The 21,706-nt window shown below is 44.6% G+C and overlaps 1 protein-coding gene across 3 annotated transcripts in view; it reads right to left on the reverse strand.

Annotated features, from left to right (window-relative positions):
- Positions 1-7,725, reverse strand: part of TTK (TTK protein kinase) — a 30,942-nt gene extending 23,217 nt beyond the window's left edge. Inside the window, exon 1 of one of the 3 annotated variants that reach the window (XM_081904871.1) lies at positions 7,506-7,725. In XM_081904871.1, coding sequence (XP_081760997.1) covers positions 7,506-7,527 — 22 coding nt within the window. In that variant the 5' untranslated portion in view covers positions 7,528-7,725. The other 2 variants (XM_081904872.1, XM_081904873.1) reach the window with 2 other exon arrangements.
- Between the last annotated feature and the right edge of the window lie 13,981 nt (positions 7,726-21,706).

Here is a 21,706-nt window from a genome sequence, read left to right on the forward strand (position 1 = left end):
AAAGAAAAGTCAGTGTTGAATACAAAAGGTAACAAATGTTACAGATACGTAATTGGAGACTATGGGGGGGGGAAATTCCTTCGTTGCTAATGTTTTGGTCCAATTACTAAACATGTCTTAATCTTATACCTAATGCTATTTATATTGCTGTAGGGTCTTCTTACAATCAAATAGCATATAATTTTTGTTAAATATTTTTTTTAATTATTTCAATGAAAGAGTAATACAGTAAATCCACAATTTATGCAAGTGTTATGTTCCGGGATTACGCCTTTAGGCGCAATTTTGTCTTTAGACAAAATTGTGTATAGTCAAACTCATTGGGTTCATCTAAGCCCCTCTTTTCTTCCCACCTCTCTTATCCCCCAACCTTATACTGTATACAATATTAAGTCTCACATCAAATATAACTGATCTGTAAAATGGACTTTATGGTCTGAAAATAGAGACAATGTATGTACTTTTCTACCTTTAAGTTGGTGTAAAAGCAAGCTGGTGTAGATTAAGCCAGTGTAAAGTTACATGAGATCCAAATCCCATTTAGCAGCATACAGTGGTACCTCAGGTTGCATACGCTTCAGGTTACAGACTCCGCTAACCCAGAAATATTGCTTCAGGTTAAGAACTTTGCTTCAGGATGAGAACAGAAATCGGGCTCCGGCAGCGCGGCAGCAGCAGGAGGCCCCATTAGCTAAAGTTAACTGTTCAGGTTAAGAACAGTTTCAGGTTAAGTACGGACCTCTGGAACGAATTAAGTACTTAACCTGAGGTACCACTGTATATGCTACTGTTCTACCTAAGACTGGCAGAGGGAAAACAAGTATTTAAACTAGTGTTTTATGCTGGGTTGCCAAGCCACATCAGGTTCAGCTGAGCATGTTACACCCACATATATTTAGCTGAGCTGGGATTGGGAACATAATGCCAAATAAGCCAGAAATCAACTGCATGAGCCAGAGGCCCACTGCATCCCAGTGGATCTTGCCATCCCACGCAATTGCTCTCTCAAGCTTCTACCCTAATCATATACATTTAGGGGGGAAATCAAGTGACTTAATAGGACTTACTTTGAAGTAAATGCATTAGATTATTGGGGGGGACCCATTAAGTAACTTGATGGGCAAGAACAGGTATTTGCCCTTTCCCTAGCTTAAAAAAAGGCAAAATCCTGTATATTCCCACAAAGCCAGTCAAGCAACTCTTCTGAAGACGTGACACAATCACACATACATGTATGTGCCCGTTTGCTGTCAGTAATCTACTTGTGATATAGCAAGATGCAAACAGAGATTGCAACAGCTACAACCTGTTGAAATAGTGAAAGGCCACCCTAGAGAGTTGCCACATTTGTCCCACCCCAATCCACCCTTAAACTATTCCCATCCAAACCTCTGGGGTGAAGCAAGTATTATACAACTTCCGTATGTATTCAGGTGGAAGACAAGGGAATCACATCTGAAGTAATTTCTGTACAGTACTTCTACTAGCAAACTTTTGCAATATTTTGCTAAAAATCTTAAATTCTCTTCTTGAAAACAACCCTAGAGATTATTTCAATTAAACAAAACATGGGGTCAAATTCAATGTCATTTGCACAGAAGGACTTCCCTGTCTTCTCTTCGCTTCTCCAGCCTCCTGCACCCTCCCCAAATCTGTTATAGAGGGTACCACAACCCTTTGGAGATATTGGGGTTATGCAGCAGGGCAGATTGTTTCCATTGCATGAATGGAAGTCCATTTCACTCACACAGAAACATCATTGGATACAACCCAGTGGTTTTTTTCTGGGGGGACACAGGGGTATGCATACCCCTAAACATTTTGTGAATCTAAAGTTTGGCCACATTGAGGGGCAGTATTTCAATATTAGTAGGCAAACATTAGTAGGTAAACATTTTTTTAAAGAAAAAAGCAACTAATACCACCCATAATCATTCAAGCATATTAATCATTTTCTCATTTTTCTCTAGATTGGAAATTCAACAGAATGGAATTGGCTTCTCTCTTCAACAATGGGTTTTCATTCCTGAATGAGCTATCATTACCGTCATGGGGTACTTAATCTGCCACAAGCACCATGTATCTACAACCCAAAATAGCTCTGGCTCCTCCACCTTTTATTCCCCCGTGAAATAACCTTGTGTTTTATTTTCTTGCAAGTATAACTGTCTTTAGACTGCTATGATTGGTATGCTTTCGAGACCTGCCATGATGCTCAACCCACTCTTGAAGCTCCCAGCTGGATGTCATCTTTTCAATCAATTATCCTGCAGTCCTACACAGTGAAAACCTACTGCAGCCTGGGATAGCCACCCCCGTTCTTAGTTCCCCTACCCAATAGGTGTCCAAGAATAGCCTGATAACACCTTGCTTCATCTGCCACTGTGGATGTTCCCTCACCTTCTCAGTGCCTATTAGCAAACCAAGAATAGGTAACAAGCTTTTCTCTCATCTTGACTTCCCTTCCCTTTTCTTTCACTCATTGTATCAGTCTCTCCCCCTCTTCACCTCTAGTTACATTGCAAATGTTTGCTTTACACTTGCTTCCTCAAGTCTCAGCTCAGTTTCTGGAGCTTCCTGGAAAGCTTACAGGGCTGCTGCCTATTTAGATCAAAGTTATTGCCAATTTGTCACAAAGGGAGCCAGTTCTACTAAATGGATTGTGAGTCTGTTGAGGCAGCTGCATAGATAAGATAGTGGCCTCTTCTCTAGAAGGAATAGAGCAGTAACCTGCAGAAGGAAGAGCACCAGATTACCGTATTTTTCGCTCTATAACACGCACCAGACCATAACACGCACGTAGTTTTTAGAGGAGGAAAACAAGAAAAAAAATATTCTAAACGAAATAGTGGATATATGATTTTTGTGGTTCATGCTGTGGCCACAGACATGTGATCTGACAGTGAGTTTGGAGTAGCCCAATGCAAAAATCCTGAGGATCCATGTGGATCCATGCTTTGTAACCACGGAGGAGGAAAGGAAGGGGAACCATGGATCCTCTGCTCACGACTGCAGCAGATCCCCCCCGCCACCCGCAGGCATTCGCTCCATAACACGCACAGACATTTCCCCTTACTTTCTAGGAGGAAAAAAGTGAGTGTTATGGTGCAAAAAATACGGTAATTCCTCAATGACCACTGTAGCAGCAGGAAATGTGAAACCAGGTTCAGAGAGGTTCAGTAGACCCATGCAGTGTTTCTCCTTACATCGCTGGTTAAGACTATAGTCCTCCAGGGCAAAAGGTTATTTTTCCTACAAAAGTAAGTGATATTTTATTGAAACCTGCTCCTATTGTGGGTTTTTAATTGTGAGAAATGAAAGTTTATATAGGATTACCTTTTTGTCCTTGAATTGCTGTTCTCTATACAGCCTGCAAATGTAGAACTTGTTCAACAACTGTAAATTGTAAATATTTAAGTTGTTTGTCCTGTTTGCAAACAAAGTACTTTCTATTGGGACCAAAACATCAAATTGTTTCTTCAATTAAACCTTGGTTATCAGGAAACTAAACTACTGTACCAAAGCGCAAGATTTTACAACAAAAGGGTGTAAACAGGTTTGGATCACATTTTAGTGGCAAAGTAGGCCAAGAACTGCTTAGCTCCTTAACATAAGCAAAATAACTGAGTTTCTATAGGACGCCCTGAGGGCAGCTGGGAATCAATTTCATCTGAGGCGTACCTGTAAACTGTGGCAAGACTCATCCTTAAGGGCAGGTGGTATCCGCCTTGCAAATTTATATAAAAGGGAGTGTCAGAGGCACAGCTAGAGACATTGCTTCATTCACAATATACCTTAGCACATCCTCCTTGAAGGTAACTTGTGAAAAACCTAAGAGGAGTGGTCTCTTGGTTTCCACATATTCAGAACTGAATGAAACTCATCCCTGATAGGGAGGGACTTGGTGCAAAATGATAGAAATGTACTGTTGGTATTATTGCCTCCAGTGATACTTAATCCTAATCAGTCTGATTTTCATTGTTAATCCTCTATTTAAATTGAAAAAAATATATTAAAATATATTACTATTATATTAGAAGAAGAGTTTGGATTTGATATCCCGCTTTATCACTACCCGAAGGAGTCTCAAAGCGGCTAACATTCTCCTTTCCCTTCCTTCCCCACAACAAACACTCTGTGAGGTGAGTGAGGCTGAGAGACTTCAGAGAAGTGTGACTGGCCCAAGGTCACCCAGTAGATGCATGTGGAGATGAGAGCCAGTGTGGTGTAGTGGTTAAGAGCGATAGACTTGTAATCTGGGGAACCGGGTTCGCGTATCCACTCCTCCACATGGAGCTACTGGGTGACCTTGATTAGGATTAAGTATCACTGGAGGCAATAATACCAACAGTACATTTCTATCATTTTGCACCAAGTCCCTCCCTATCAGGGATGATTTGCAAATCATTGACAAACATTGTACGCAATCTCATTATGATTTGTTGCTTTAGATTTGTAAATTATGTATACTTCCCTCCTTTCTGCTATTCTTTTTTGGGGGGGGCAGGGACAGGGAGAGAAATAATCTGGATGTAAGTACCAATTTTTTCTGTATATAAGACACGCCCAGGTGTCAGACGACCCCTATTTTTTTAACCCAAAATTTAAAATTGATATTTTAAACATCAAACAGTACAACTTTGAGCATTTTCAGGGGAGGTCGCCCAAAGTTTAGGCTGCCATATTTCAAGAGTCTGCGCTCAAACCTGAGCCTATATTGCCCGCAACCGAGCCTGGACCACCCACGCCAGATCCCAAACCCAGGGCCGTCCACACCAGAGCCAGAGCCCAAACCCCTGTGCATTCACCATCTGTGTATACAACCCAAAAATTTTGACTAAAATTGCAAAGGAATTGCAATCACAAACCAAACAGACCAAAAAACAATAAAGTAAAATGGGCCTGTCAAGCAAAATGTTCAACCAGAACTGTAACCCACCAAACTAAATGGAGCCCATTAAGTCTGTATGGCAGCCTGGCAGGTTTCACATCAGAGGCTGGAGGCGTAACTGAGATGCTGGTGGACTGCTTTTATCGTGTTGTGTCACAAACTAGAATGACTATCATAAGATGTGAAGAGTTAGGAGGTGAATGGGAACATTCTCAGAAGATTCAACGGCCAAAGGATGATGAGATCCAAGTTTCAACTCTGGGATTTAGCCAAGAAATTCTGTTGTAGTAGGCAATCTCCAGAGTGCAAAACAGTTTAACATGTTGGCCAATCAAGGACTATGCTTAATTGCATCCAGGGAGGGAAGGGAATCTAACACATTCAAATAAAGAGCATCTTAACTGCATCTTGAAGTGAAACAAATTGGAAATGCCAATAGTAAGTTCAAACATTCATTTTTAACACAGATGCACACAAACCCGAAGAGCAATAAATCCTACATAATCTTGGGAGAATGGTTTTAAATAATTATTTGAAATTAATCCTAAAGGAGCAAGATTACAGATAGCTAGTTTGAGACTTGCCCTAAATAGGTAAAGATTTCCCACACTGTCACACAAGTAGAAGAGAATTAAGAAGCAAACACTGTGTTACACCAACACCAGACCCAGTGCCCCAAGTCTCACTTATGTGGGGGTGAGAGAAATTGCAATTACTGTATCACAAAGTTATACAACTTCTCCCACTGGCAATCAAGAATTTTACTTGGCTTATGCCACTGATTAAACCAGATAATTTTTTATTTACCAAACCACTCCCGCACCTTCAAATGATCCCAGTATCTTGAACAAATATAGACTTGCAAGAGTTTGTAAACATGTAACCCCGTAAGCATGTAATTATAAGGTATTAGCCGCATTTGCTGCAACAAAAAACAGCAATAAATAATCTTGTAGTATAAGCAGATATATTGTGGCATCAAGCTAGTGCCCATTTTGACAGGTGTATGAAGTGCTTTCCTCAGTTGGCAAATGCATATTTCCATGGGTAAAGACTAGTAACCAGCTTACTTATATGTAAATGTGAATAGGTTTGGACTGCATAACAGCTATTTGTGAAGTTTTATTACCTACGTTGTAAATTGCCCTGTGACCTTTTGAAGAATGGTGGTATATAAATTTAATAAATAATACCAGCCACCACAATTAGTTTGGTTTCATCTGTGCAGTGCTACTATATTTTAGGATAGCAACACTACTCAAGCAACATCCTCAAAGCCTGTCAGTTGCATTTAGAGTGGAGCCTCGGATCCTTTGAACTCTTCTGACTATGAAGGCACTTATAATCTCTTCCTTCCTAGCCAACATTAAGTCCTGGTTTAAAGAGATGAATTCTTGTTTGATTTAAAAAATGCAGTGGCTCCAATTTGACCAAGAAAGAGTAGTTTATGGAGCTCATATTTTCATATGGTTGGGGGCAAAGGAGTTTGGTGATAGTGGAGAAATAGGGAAAGTGTTACTCCCTAACTAATTGTGGTTAGGGCTTTTTGTTTGCCCAGGTCTTAGTAATATACCATATTTTTCGCCCCATAGGATGCACCGGCCCATAGGACGCACCTAGTTTTTGGGGGGGGAAATAAAGGGGGGGAATTATTTCCCCCCCCCCAGGTGCGGGGTTGGTAAATAAAATACATCAAGAAGAATGGAAGAAATTTAAGGACTATTCAGCTAGATATTCTAATATAACGTAAGTAGAATTACTTGTAAGTACCAAATTGACCTAGGATTAAAATATGTTGAATTGTATAACATTATGGATTGGAAATATTATGAAAAGGAAGGAAGATAGTAATTTGAATAAGTTAATTTTATTGAAAAGTGGATATTGGAAAACTGCTACAATGAGATCTATTGAAATTCAGTTAGAAGGGATTTGAGGAAGTCACTTAATAATGGAAACTAAATTGGGCTTCTAACAGTTAGGTGTTTATATGTTTGTTTTTATTTTTAATATTGAAATGTCTTTCATTTTTGTGTGTTTTAAATTTGGAAAATCAATAAAAAAACTGGGGAAACAAAGAGGGGGTAGCCATATATGGGGGCAATCTCGCCCCATCTTCTTAATTCTGGGTTGCCAAAAACAGGGGGCATCTTATACATGGGGGCACGTTACACATGGAAAAATATGGTATTTAGTTGTTGAATTGAAATACAACTAAATATAATTATAATATTTATATATGGTATTATAGTAGTTTTTTCTTCCTTTAATTGGGGGGGAGAGAGAGAGTAGGGCCCTAAGCTATAGCTTGTTTAGCTTATACGCAAATCCCGCACTGGTTCCCAGTACTGAGAGCGGCCAGTGGGGAGAAGCCACCAAGGGACACCCCCCCCAAGGTCAGCTCTCTTATATTGTAGGTGGTCAGCTCACCCAAAGCCCAAGGGATGCTTCCTTGTGTAATATTCCCACACGGTCTCTCACCCGTCAGGGGAGAAAAGGCCGGGCGAGCAAGCAGGCAACGGAGGGCAGCCTCCTCACCAAGGAGCCAGACACCCGCAAAGGCTAAACTGCCCTCGCCCCCGGTCCCGGGGCGGGCGGGTAAGACGAGACTCACCGTTTGTTTTTGATTTTTCCATGCCTCCCAGGACGCTCCACGGAAAGGGGTGGGGGGGGGAATAACAGCTTCCCTCAGTTTAAATTCCGTCACCAACCGAAAACTGGCTCCTGATTGGCCGGTTCTGTAAACGCCAAAAAAGATGCGCCCAGCTCCCCATTGGCGCGCCGTTTGATTGACGAGCCGGCGGGCCGCTTTCTTTCCCCCTCCACACACTCCGCCCGCCGCCGCCGGCTTCCTATGGGCTTGCGCAGAAGTGACGGGGAAAGCCGAAACGAAGCGAAACCTTGGAACTGGCACAGCGCGCGCTGCAATGACGTAGAGAAAGTCCCGCCCCTCCCTGCCACCCGAGGGTCATTCCGCCCCAGCCAGTCCGTTCAATCCGACTCTGCGGGATGAGAGCGGCTGTGAGGGGTGACGTCATGGAAGGCGGGAGGCCCCGCCCCTTCTTGGGCAGGTGAGGTAACAAAACAGGAGCGCCGCTGAGGCCGGAGGTGGCAGGGGAGCCCAGCGCGACAGTGGCAACTAGTCTCCACGCGCCTTTAATGGCCATAGGGAGGCTTGCGTCGTCGTCGTCCCCCCGCCCCGCCACCCTCTGAGCTCTCTAGCTGCTTTCCAGCGCTACTTAGGAGCAGCCTTGGCTGCCTCCCTTTGCACAAGGAAGATCATTGGTGGGGGTGGGAGACGACGACCCCAAAACTGACCCAAAGAATATGAAACGGACTTGACAGCGCGCTTTATACAGGCCCCAGTGTTTTGACTTTATAAAGGAAATAAATTTGAGGAGGGGGAGATCAACAACAGATCTTGGGAGTCCAGCAGGAAATCAAAATTCTCACATTAAACTCTTAAGCTTCTCTCTTTACTTTATTGTTATTTTTCTTCTAAAAAGGAAAAAGCTCAGTCTGGACGTTTAAGGCTGCAGGCCTTAAACTTGAACTCAATGGGAATTACTCCTCTCTGTGTGTGAGAGAGAGTACAAAATGATGTGCCGAAAGCCAATGTGTGCTGTACTGTAGTGGAGTGGGTAGTTTGTGGAACCTGTTGCAACAAGACATTCACCATGTAATATCCAAAAGTGAGGTATTTCGCATGGCAGCTCTAAACAGGTTGAGCGTACAAGGAGAAGGCGACGACAGAGGACAAGATGGTTGGACAGTGTTCTTGAAGCTACTAACGTGAGTTTGACCAAATTGCGGGAGGCAGTGGAAGACAGGAGTGCCTGGCGTGCTCTGGTCCATGGGGTCACGAAGAGTCGGACACGACTAAACGTCAACAAAAATCAACTAACTATAAATAAAGGTAAAGGGACCCCTGACTGTAGGTCCAGTCGCAGACGACTCTGGGGTTGCAGCGCTCATCTTGCTTTATTGGCCGAGGGAGCTGGTGTACAGTTTCCAGGTTATGTGGCCAGCATGACTAAGCCGCTTGTGGCGAACCAGAGCAGCGCATGGAAACGCCGTTTACCTTCCCACCAGAGTGGTACCTATTTATCTACTTGCACTTTGACATGCTTTCGAACTGCTAGTTTGGCAGGAGCTGAAGGACCGAGCAATGGGAGCTCACCCCATTGCGGGGATTTGAACCACTGACTTTCGGATCGGCAAGCCCTAGGCTCAGTGGTTTAGACCACAGTGCCACCCGCGTCCTCCCATAAATAGCAACTCACTAATTTTTATACCATAATATTTATTTATCTCATGTAATTATACAGTGCTTGATTGTAAAAAAAACACACCCAAGAACCCTCAAAGTGGTTTACAAAGAGAGAGAAAATTGTCAGTAAAAACAACTCTTTAAAAAACATTCAAAAAATAAAATCAGCAGTAAACTATAAACAAATTGAAACATACATTAGTATTTTACAGGCTGGGTAGGCTTTTCTAAACCAAAAAGTTTTTGGCAGGTGCCAAGAAGATGGCAATAGTTCCAGAGTGCAGGTGCTGCCACACTAAAATACTATTTTTTTACAAATATGGAATGGTGGTTATAATAGTGCTAGTTCTGCAGATCAAAGTGGTCATGTGGCCATATATGGGGTAAGGCAATCTCAGAGGTAAACAGGTCTCAAGTTGTTAAGGGCTTTACACCCATGAAACTTGGCCCAGTGCAGTTTTCTGAGCACAAGCATTATAGGCTGACAAGGAGATTCCAACTAAACCCGGATAACTTTTGGACAGTAAGAGCTGTTTGACAGTGGAACAGACTCCCATGAGCGGCAATGGACTGTACTTCATTGGAGGTTTTTAAGCAGAAGAAAGATAGCCATCTGTCGTGGATGATTTAGTTGAGATTTCTGCCTTGCAGGGGCTGGACTAGATGGCTGTCTGTGGTCCTTCCTGCTCTATGATTCTGTGATCTCACTGTTTTCAGCAATTGTGCTACAACTTTCTGGACTAACTACAGCTTCTGAATCAAGCGCAAGGGAAGCCCCACATAGAGCACATTGCAATAATCCAGTCTTGAAGTAGACAACGCATGAACTGCTGTGGCCCAACTTCCCCAGCTGAGGAATGGTTGTATCAATTGCAGTTGGTAAAAGGCAAGTCTAGCCACAGAGGCTACCTGAGCCTCCAGTAACAGAGCTGGAACCAAAAGTGCCCCCAGACTGTGATCCTACTCTTTCAGGGGGAGTGCAACCTCGTCCAGGGTGGGCATGACCAATTTCATGGACATAGGAAATATTCACTGACAGTGCCTCTGTCTTGCTAGGATTCTAGTTCAGCTTGGTTTTTCTCATTCATCTCACAACTGCATCCATGCACTGCCCCAGGGTCTGTGTAACCTCTCCTAATTCAGATGTTAATACACATACCAGTCCAATACATTTTAATACAGTAAATAAAACACTAACCTATCTTAAAGGGACTTTTGCTAGTTAACTGGGTTTATAATGCACAGCCTGAAACCATTAATGTAAATACTTCCTTAAGGTTCTTAAGAAGCTCTGGTAAACCATATTTTTAATAGATGTGTCTCCAAAGGAAACATTGAAGAATAATTCTGTCAGTATAAAAAGTTCAATTAACTGAATCATCCAGGTTACTATCCCTATTTCATTGCTGACAGATGACTGTGCTCTTATCACATAATGCTAAAAATTAAATCAAAGCCACTTACTTGGAGGAAGATTAGATGAATATTAATGTGAAAGTCAGGATACAGAATCATTCTTGCAAACAAGTACACACCTTAAGGTAGCTGACACACCTATTACGGTAGGTGTTGTAACAACAGCACACACCTGCAATGTGTGAGACAGTGAAATGTTCAACTTGTTATGTGGAAAAGTGCTTTAGATTTGACCATACATGTTACTCTAATTTCAACATAACACCTAAGCATCACTTGGGCACATTTTTATGCTCAAGAGTCGACAAATGAATCTTGCAAAAGTATATTCACCACACCTAGTGTGTGTTAGATGTTGTGATAGCAATACTTTAAACAGATATTCAAACAACCTTTTTTAAAAAAGAATGTGTAAAATTGCATGGCAAACAGAAAGTCTTGTGTGTCTGTCATGAATTTATCAGTAATTTGTCAATACTGTAGTTGGTTTATCTGCAATATTAAATAAGACTGTGAGCATAGCCTATATGTGATGCAAGGGAGGCAAGTCATACCTACCTTCTTCAACTATATTTTTCCTGTGCTCTTTGCCCCACTTCCCATTTTCAGCTGCCCATGATACAAATATAGATAGCACAACCACATTGAGGCCATCTCAGTGATAGCCTCGAGAATGTAGACCTCTCGAGAGAGGTGCCTCTAGTACCATATTTTTACAGCTTCTGTTGGTTGCTAAATATGTGCTTCTTTACTCTGGCCTTTGCAAATTGATTAATTGGTTTTACAGGGACCATTGTTTTCCTTTGGGAGTCCTCCCCGCTACCTTTTCAGTCTTTCTACTTCTCTCCTGCCTTTCAGTGACTAACTAGAAGAGCAGGGATGCAAAGAACGACCCCTTTCTGAGTGCTACTCATCTAGCATTACTGGGGTGAGGGAATAAGGGGGCAGTCCAAACATATGCAACTCTCTCAACTGTTCCTCATAAGGCTTGGCTTCCAAACCCTTGAGCATCTTGGTCGCCCTGCTCTGCATACATTCCAGCGTGTTAATATCTTTCTTAAATTGTGGTGCCCAGAACTGGACACAAAATTTGAGGTGTGGTCTGACCAAGGCAGAATAGAGTGGTACTATTGCTTCCTTTGACACAGACACTTCTGTTGATGCAGCCTAGAATAGCATTCTCTTTTTTTGCTGCTGCATCAAATTGTTGATTCATGTTAAGCTTGGGATCTACTAAGATCCCTAGATCCTTTTCACATGTACTGCTGACAAGCCAGGTGTCTTCCATCGTAAACTGGTGCAGCTGGATATTCCTGTCTAAGTGTAGAACCTGACATTTGTCCCTATTAAAATTCATTTTATTAGTTTGGGCCCAGTTCTTCAATCAACAGATTGAAGGGCATCTTGAATCCCCCACTCTGTCTTAGCTATCCCTCCCAGTTTAGTCATCTGCAAATTTAATGAGCACCCCCTCAATTCCTTCGTTCAGGTCATTTATGAAGATGTTAAACAACAACGGTCCCAAGACAGCACCCTGTGGTGCCCCACTTGTCAGTTTTCCCCAAGATGATAAGGAACCATTATTGAGTACTCTTTGGGTTCAGTCGTTAAAACCAGCTACAAATCCACCTAACAGCTACCTCATCTAGCCCACATTTTACCAGCTTCTCTGCAAGAATATTATGGGGGACTTTGTCAAAAGTGTTGCTGAAATCAATATACACTGTGTCCACAGCATTCCCCCTAATCCACCAAGCTTGTAACTTTATCAAAAAAAGAAGTTAGATTTGTCTGGCATGACTTGTTTTTGAGAAACCCATGCTGTGTCTTAGTAATCACAGCATCCTTTCCAAAGTGCTCAAAGGCTGTTTAATTATCTGTTCTAGGACCTTTCCTGGTATCACGGTCAAGCTCACTGGTTGGTAGTTACCTAGGTCTTCTTTCCCGCCCTTTTTGAAGATAGGGACAACATCTGCCCACCTCCAGTCTGCAGAGACCTCACCTGTTCTCCAGGAATTCTCATAGATAATAGACAGGCTCTGAGATTACATCCACAAGCTCCTTTAGTAGCCTTGGATGCAGCTCATCAGACCCTGGAGATCTGAATTCATTTAAAGTAGCTACTGGTAAGTGTTCCCTTACAACCTCTTTTCATGTCTTGGGCTGCAGCTTCCTCCTTCCATCATGTATTCTGTTTATCACCAGGTTGAACACTGCTTTCTTTTTGGGCGAAGTAGGTGTTGAGCGATGGGACGCGGGTGGCGCTGTGGGTAAACGCCTCAGTGCCTAGGGCTTGCCGATCGAAAGGTCGCGGTTCGAATCCCCTCAGCGGGGTGCACTCCCGTTGCTCGGTCCCAGCGCCTGCCAACCTAGCAGTTTGAAAGCACCCCCGGGTGCAAGTAGATAAATAGGGACCGCTTACTGGCGGGAAGGTAAATGGCGTTTCCGTGTGCTGCGCTGGCTCGCCAGATGCAGCTTTGTCACGCTGGCCACGTGACCCGGAAGTGTCTCCGGACAGCGCTGGCCCCCGGCCTCTTAAGTGAGATGGGCGCACAACCCTAGAGTCTGTCAAGACTGGCCCGTACGGGCAGGGGTACCTTTACCTTTACCTTTAGGTGTTGAGCAGTTCTGACTTCTCTCTGTTACCAAGTAGCATTTCTCCATCTTCTCTATGCAGAGAACCTACCACTTGCTTGTATTTCCTCTTGTTTCAAACATAGCTGAAGAAATCTTTTTAAATTATTTTTAACCTCTCTTGCAAGCTTGAGATCATTCTGAGCTTTGGCCCGCCTGCCCGACTTCTCCCTGCAACTGTGGCTACTTTTGTATACTCCTCCTTCATGATTTCCCCCTTCTTCCACTTCTTATATCTTCGCTCATCTCTAAGTTCCTTACACAGCCACACCGGTTTCTTTAGATGCCTCCCACTTTTCATTCTTGTTGATATTGCCTGCATTTGTGCCTTCAAAATTTTACCTTTAAGAAACTCCCATCCACCTTGGACTCCCTTCTGAGTATTTCTGACCATGGGATCTCACCCAGTAGTTCTTTGCCTTCTTAAAGTCCAGAGTGCATGTCCAACTACACTCAACTTTCCCTTGCCACTGTATCATGAAATCAGGAGGTCATGATCACTTCCTCCCAAGTTCCCCAGTACCTCCACTTCATCCATCAGTTACTCCCTGTTGGTGAGGACCAGGTTCAAGTTAGATGATCCTCTTGTTGCCCCTTCCACCTTCTGGGAAATGAAACTGACATCAAGGCAATAGAGGAATTTGTTGAACCTTACATTTTTGGCAGAGTTTGAGTCCCAATAGATATCAAGGGAGTTGAAGTCTCCCATGACTACTGTATCTCTCCTTTTTGAATGCTTGGTAATCTGCTCTAGGAAGGCATCATCCAAGTCTTCAGTCTCGTTTGGCAGTCAATAGCAGACCTGCACAGTAAGGTCACTGCTATTTCTTTCTCCTACAATTTGTACCCATATCTGCCTTCTGTGCTCCAGGTAATGGATCTCTTCACAAGTATGCACTTCCTTTACGTATACTCCTCCTCCTCCCTTCCTGTTCAGTCTATTCCTTTTGAACAGGTTATACCCCTCAATTTCTACATTCCAGTCTTGAGTCTTATCTCACCAGATTTCAATAATGCCCATTAGGTGTTAAGTGCTCCAATTGGTCCTGTATGTGGGTTTCCCATAAGCATCAGATTACCTTCTTGAGAAAATTGTATGGTTCTGAATGACTCATCTTCCTGCTCCCAGACAGATATGAAGCATGACTTCAGCCATATTAACACCTTTTAGATAGACAAGCCCTTGACCTATTCCTTAACCTTGTCAAGAATAATGTATAATTATTGGAAGCACTCTGCCAACAGGACTAGATAAGAATCCTTCAAGGCCTACATTTTGAGGCCCCTCCTTTGAAATTGATGATCTGCTATTCTCTTCCTGTTTCACTGCTATTAAAGCCAGGATGTCTATGTTCATGCCACACATTCTTATTTATTATTGGATATTATTTTCCCGATTTATCACCCAGGGTGGTGTACAACATTAACAACAGAGCATAATAATAAAAACATAACACATAGAATAATGATAGACAGCATAATGATAAAAGAATCATAATAACAGCACCCTCCCCACACACATATTTAACATGCTATAGATTATTTAATAGCTGAATGCAAGGGTAAAGAGGAATGTTTTTGCCTGGTGCCTCAAAACATATAATGGTGGCACCAGGCAAGCCTCTCTGAAGAGAGCATTCTACAAACCTCTCAGAGAGAGGGGACATAGAGCTTGTCTTAGATGACAAGCACAGGGTCCGGGTCAGTCTGTATAAAGTATTGAGGTCCTGAGCCATGTAAGGCCTTATAGGTCAACACTAGCACTTTGAATTGGGCCCAGAAACTAATTGGCAGCCAGTGCAGTTGGGCCAGGATTGGTGTTATATGCTCAATATATGTCTTGTTCTGGTGAGTAATCTGGCCATTGAATTTTGCACCAGTTGAAGTTTCTGAGTATCTTCAGAGACAGCCCCATGCATGATGCATTGCAACAATCCAACCTAGAGGTCACCAAAGCTTAGCCCCATTTTCATACATGTGGGTCACAGGGATTCTACCCTCCCCCCATAGCATTACTGCTTCTATTACAGAACTACACTGTCTCAAGTGCAGTTTTGAGGGTGTCATAGATGGCATGCTAGGAATGATATCTCCTTGTTTGTGGTGTTTATGATGAAGCACTTCAACACTGCCAAATTTGTCATTTATATTGGCTCAAGAGAAGGCCCTACCCAGTGACACTGCATCACTACATGTTACAGAAATTACAGGGATAGATTTGAAAATAAATGCTGTTCATAGCAAGCAGGCAGAGAACATGTAGCAGCAGGGTCAACAGAACACAGGAAATGTATCCCCCTATATCATCTGCGGATAAAACCAGGCCTACCAAGCCCAGCACAGGCTGTGGAGGTTTGCATCAACACTCTCTTTGCAAATTCAAGGACACTTAGTGCAGATTTTGCAAAAATTATGGCCAACTTGAGCAAGTATACCATTTAAAATCCACTAGGAACTGCAATAGGTCCTTACTGTATGGCGGTGAAGTCCAGAAGTTGTATCAGTTTCAGCATGCCTATGGATTCTGCAATTTTTCCAGATGTACTCATAAATGAAAATGGATTCTGGTTCTGGATTATCAATAATCAATAATCAATAAAGATGCCTTTCATCACATTTTATCTCAGGATCCGTTGCCAGAGTTGAGGCCAACAAGTATACTTTGTGATTACAATGAGAAGGTGGCTGACACTGCTAGAAGCTTTGATGTGAATGTGCTGTATGGCTCTTTCAAAGGGAAGCTTCCACTCAACATTGCAAAGGGACAGTGTGAGAGCCTCTTGGGAAGGAACTGAATTGGACCACTAGGAATCAGTGTCCAAGGAATTCATGGCATCACTGCAAGCCAAGTTGTCCACAGATTTCCCAGTGTTTTCTCTGAGGAACTGGGAGCTTACAACGGGGAGTTAGTGTCATTCCATCTGGATCCAATTATTGCATAAATCCACATGAAGCCCAGAAACTTGTCTTTTGCCTTGCAAGGAAAAAAATTGAGGGAGATCTTGAGCATCTCATCAAACAATAAGTCTTTGAACCAGTTACACACACCCAGTAGGCTGCACCAATAGTGCCACTATTAAGCCTAATAATGTGAGACTTTAAGAGATTGCAAGTGCACAGGGAATAAGCCACTTACGCCGTATCAATAAGCCTATGCATTCTGTGCTGGAGTCTTTTGCTCAGTTTTTATGACAATACACTTGTCCATATAATTATTATTATTATTTATTATTCATACCTAAAAACTTCCCAACAGGGATGCCTTCATGATGTCTTTTAAAAGTCAGATGGTTGTTTATTTCCTTGCCATCTGATGGGAGGGCATTCCACAGGGTGTTCGCCACTACCGAGAAGGCCCTCTGTCTGGTTCCCTGTAGCCTCACTTCTCACAGTGAGGGAACTGCCAGAAAGCCCTCGGAGCTGGACTTCAGTGTCCAGGCTGAACGATGGGGATGGAGATGCTCCTTCAGGTATACTGGGCCAAATCCGTTTAGGGCTGTTAAAGGTCAGCACCAACACTTTGAATTGTGCTCGGAAACGTACTGGGAGCCAATGTAGGTTTTTCAGGACTGGTGTTATGTGGTCTTGGCAGCCACTCCCAGTCACCAGTCTAGCTGCCGCATTCTGGATTAGTTGTAGTTTCCAGATAACCTTCAAAGGTAGCCCCACGTAGAGTCCATTGCAGTAGTCCAAGCAGGAGATAACTAGAGTTTTCACCACCCTGGTAAGGTAGTCCATGGGCAGGTAGGGTCTCAGCCTGTGTACCAGATGGAAATGGTAGACAGCTGCTCTGGACACAGAATTGGCTTGTGCCTCCATGGACTGCTCCGAGTCCAAAATTACTCCCAGGCTGCGCACCTGGTCCTTTGGGGGCACAGTTACCCCATTCAGGACCAGGGAGTCCGCCACACCTGCCTGCCCCCTTTCCCCCCAAAACAGTACTTCTGTCTTGTCAGGATTCAACTTCAATCTGTTAGCTGCCCTGCATCCATCAACCGCCTCCAGTCACTCACACAGGACCTTCACCGCCTTCACTGGTTCTGATTTAAAAGAGAGGTAGACCTGGGTATCCTCCACATACTGATGAACACCCAGGCCAAACCCCTGATGATCTACAAGTCTACAAGTCAGGAAGAACAATTTCTAAGGCTGATGCCCTGAGCCATATGCCATTATGGAAACCAGATTGTGATGTGCTACCTCCAGTGGAAGTTTTGATGTTGGAAGCCCTTCCATGTGCACCTCTGCAACTTGATCAAGCTGCAGTAGTAACTTCTTCAGATCTTCTAGTACTTCGTGTCTTTCTGGGGGTGGTGTGGGTGGTCAGTTGCAAAACTGTCTGATGAATTCAAGTTATTCACTAGCCACCAACATGAGCTGTCTGCTCATAAAGGATGTATTTTATGGATAAACCATGTTGTTATCCTAGAATGTAATTGTCAAACCATCTTGCCCACACTTTGTGCAGCATATGCATGAATCATATGCATGAAAGCATTGGATAATAGCTATGTCTGGTGACCTGGAATTGACTCTAACTTTGTAAAGATTGTCAATGAGTGCAGCACATGCCAGGCTACTTGGCATAACCTACCAAAGACATCTATGTTCCCATGAGATGGTCAAGACAATATTGATTTTGCAGGACCATTTCAAGGGACTAACTTCTTGACTGTGGTGAATTCCTTCTCAAAAAGGCTTGAAGGGCTCTTAGTCCCATCTCAAACACCTGCTGCAACCATCACGACCTTGCAACAATTATTTGCAACACATGGATTGCCAGAAGCTGTAGCCTCTGACAATGGGTCTGTGTTCATATCAATTAAGTTCAGTGAATTTGTGGACCACCTTATCCAAGCTGTCACCATTGCACCTCATTATCCTCAAGCAAATGGCCAAGTTCAATGGATGATGCAGACAACAAAGGACGCTGTGAAGTGGATTGTCCAGAGTATAGATGGACTGGTGTGGCATCACCATGTTTATCAGTTGAGTAGGCGTTCTTCTCCATGGATGGAATGTATATTCCTACTCTTCAAGGTTGGGAATTGCACCATTTCCTCCACCCACACAGGTGGCGCTGTGGGTTAAAGCCTCAGCGCCTAGGACTTGCTGATCGAAAGGTCGGCGGTTCGAATCCCTGCTGCGGGGTGCGCTCCCGCTGCTCGGTCCCAGCGCCTGCCAACCTAGCAGTTCGAAAGCACCTCCGGGTGCAAGTAGATAAATAGGGACCGCTTACCAGCGGGAAGGTAAACGGCGTTTCCGTGTGCAGCTCTGGCTCGCCAGAGCAGCGATGTCACACTGGCCATGTGACCCGGAAGTGTCTCCGGACAGCGCTGGCCCCTGGCCTCTTAAGTGAGATGGGCGCACAACCCCAGAGTCTGTCAAGACTGGCCCGTACGGGCAGGGGTACCTTTACCTTTACCTTTACCTAATCACTACTGGCATTCACCCCCACCCCACCCAGGGATTGACCATAAGAGAATGTGCTTCGTGCTTCCTTCCACAGACGAGCTTTATGGGGATGCTGATTTCATTTTCCAGCAGGACCTTGTCACCTCCCCACACTGCCAAAAGTACCAAAACCTGGTTCAATGCCCATGGGATTACTGTGCTTGATCGGCCAGCAAACTCACCTGACCTGAACTCCATAGAGAATCTATGGGGCATTGCCAAGAGAAAGATGAGAGACATCAGACCTTGATTGAAGCAAAAGGGGCCCAAACCAAGTACTGAGTACATGTGCATGCTTCTACTTCTCCGAGGTCCAATATTGCTCTATTTGCAGTCCTTGTTTTGCTGATTTCATTTAATACTCTAATTTTCTGAGATTGTTAATTTGGGGTTTTCATCAGCTGTACGCCATGATCATCACAATTATATTATCAGTAAAAACAATTTTAAATTTCCAGCAAAAAACCTAAAAACATATCAGCATTCTAGATATCTGGGTAGGCTTGTCTAAATATTTTTTTTAAAAAATTATCAGGTGCCTTAAAAAAAAGTACAGTGATGGCACCTGCTTGATGTCAATAGGCAGGGAATTCCGAAGTGTAGATGCCGTCACACTAAAAGATCGATTTCTTACAGATTCAGATTTGGGGATGATATTATGTGGCACTTGTAGCAGTGCTACTTCCACAGAACAAAGTGGTCAAGAGGGAATATATGGGGATAAGGTGATCTCACAGGTAAACTGATCCCAAGTCCTTAAGGGCTTTGTATACCAATAGGAACACCTTGAGTGTGGCCCAGTCGCAGATTAGCAGCCAGTGCAGATCTCTTAGCACACGTGTTATATGCTGACAAGGCCTTGCTCCTGTCAGCAGTCATGCTGCAGTATTCTTCACTAACTGCAGTTTGCGGCTCCAGCGCAAGGGAAGCCCCACACACAGTGCATTACGGTAACCCAGTCTTGAAGTAACCAATTCATGAAATCCTGTGGTCAAGTTTCCCCAGTTCAGGAATGGTCATAGCTGTCGTACCAAATGCTTCTGGCCACTGAGGCTACCTGAGACTCCTGTGGCAGAGCTGGATGCAGAAGCACCCCAAGCTGCGAACCTGCTCCTTCGGGGAAGTCCAGGGTAGGGAGTTGACCCATTTCTTAGATATGGGAACTGCCTACCCACAATACCTCTGTCTTGGCAGCTCAGCTTGTTTTGCTTCATCTGTTGTCCCATTGCATTCAGGCACTGACCCAGGCCTCGCCTGATAATTATGTCAAGGAGAAATAGAGCAGGGTGCATTTGCATTCTGGCGGCACCTTGCCCCCAAGCCAACCACTGACCTTCATGTACATATTAAATAGCCTTGGAGATAAAATCATGTCCTGCAGCCAGGGCCGAGCTGCCTATGAGGTGGCGGCAGCTTCCAAAGACATCTCACAATCGGTACACTCTGTGAGATCTTGCTGGAATCCACCATTATCGTCACAGCTTTGTGGGCGCTGCCATGCATCCCAGTGGCGGCAGGGTGGGATCGCAGCTTCCCATTTCGCCTCAGGTGGCAAAACACAACACATTGCCCCTGCCTGTGACACCAGGGGGCTGAAAAGCACTCTCCCGATGCTACTTTCTGGACACGGTCCCAAAGGTGGGATTGGAACCACTGTAGTACAGTGCCCCCAATTCCCATTTCTTTGGAGCCAGTCCAGGAAAACGCCATGGTCGATGGATGGTATCAAATTCCAATAAGAGATCCAGAAGCAGTAGCAGCAAGGTCTCACTCTTCCTGTCCCACTCTCTGCAAAGGCCATCCATCAGGGTGACCAAGCCCGACACAGTCCCGCGAACCCAAATTGGGCCTGAACCCAAATTGGAATGGGTCAAACTAATCTGTGTCATGGACGAAGGGGTCCAGAGTTGGTTTCTTTGGGAACTGTTGCACCACACCCACAGGTAATGAAGTGTTTAACTACACTGTGGACCCAACCAAGTCAGTCCGCTTCTGCTAGATTTAATAAGCCAGGAAAGGTGGCCCTCACCTGATAATTATGTTATGGAGGAATAGAGGGCATGTGGCTAAATGTCTAGAGGGCATGTGGCTAAATGCTGCCAGCACCGTGCCCACAGCAGCGGATTGCGCAAGCGGAACCTGATCCCACTACACATTCTCAACAGTGGCACTCGCTACTTCAGCTGGAGCTGCCACAAGTGCAGAATCAAGATCACTGTGAAGTCAAAAGACCCCACCAAAGGTCCTTATTTCCTTCTTCTACCAGTAGTTTTAAACGTTTGTTTCTTCGAGTTGCTTTTGTGAAAAAGACAACAAATCCGCATTGAGGTCTCTCGGCGCAACCTATCTCACAGGGCTGTCGTGAGGATTCAACATGCGTACCAAGGGCGGGAGGAGGGTGCATGCCAACCAGAGTGGCTTGGTGGAAAGGAATATAAATAAACAGGCAAAGGAGTGGGGCGACACGGTCTTTTTTGGGGTGTGGGGGTCACACCGCCTGAAGGGTCCCCCAGTGCCAGCGCTCCTCCGTGGCAGCTGGTCAAGACATGGCAAAGGGGAAACCCACCCACGCCAGCCGCTGCAATGGGGGCCTTATGCGTCTGGCCTTATGGGATCGAGCGAAGAGACCAAGTAATCCCGCCCCCGCCGTGATCAATAAAGCAGGTGGTTCAGCTCCGAGCGCGCGCGCCCCCGCCCCGGGTTTGTGCGCGTGCGCCTGGACGGGCGCTTTGTGCGCTGCCCCCGGGAAAGGCGACGGCCACGTGACGCAAGCCGAGCTAAGCGCCCCTCTCCATCCCAAGGTGCCTCAGCCTCGGCGCCTGTTCTTCTGCCTTTTTTTCCCTCCCTCCCTGGCCCCGGGCACGGGAGTCGTCTGAAGCGAGGCGGGGCCTGCAGATAGATACCCAGAGACAGAGATTTAAATTTCATTCTGAGCAAGAACAGCAGCAGTAGCGGCAGCAGCAGCAGCCCCGGCGCACAGCGACAGACGCGCGCGCGCCCCGACCAGTCCCGTCGGCTCCTCTGCCGCCGCCGCCGCTGCT

The sequence above is a fragment of the Podarcis melisellensis genome, assembly GCF_964234715.1.
Source record: "Podarcis melisellensis genome assembly, chromosome: 3".
In the NCBI taxonomy this organism is placed as follows: domain Eukaryota; kingdom Metazoa; phylum Chordata; class Lepidosauria; order Squamata; family Lacertidae; genus Podarcis; species Podarcis melisellensis.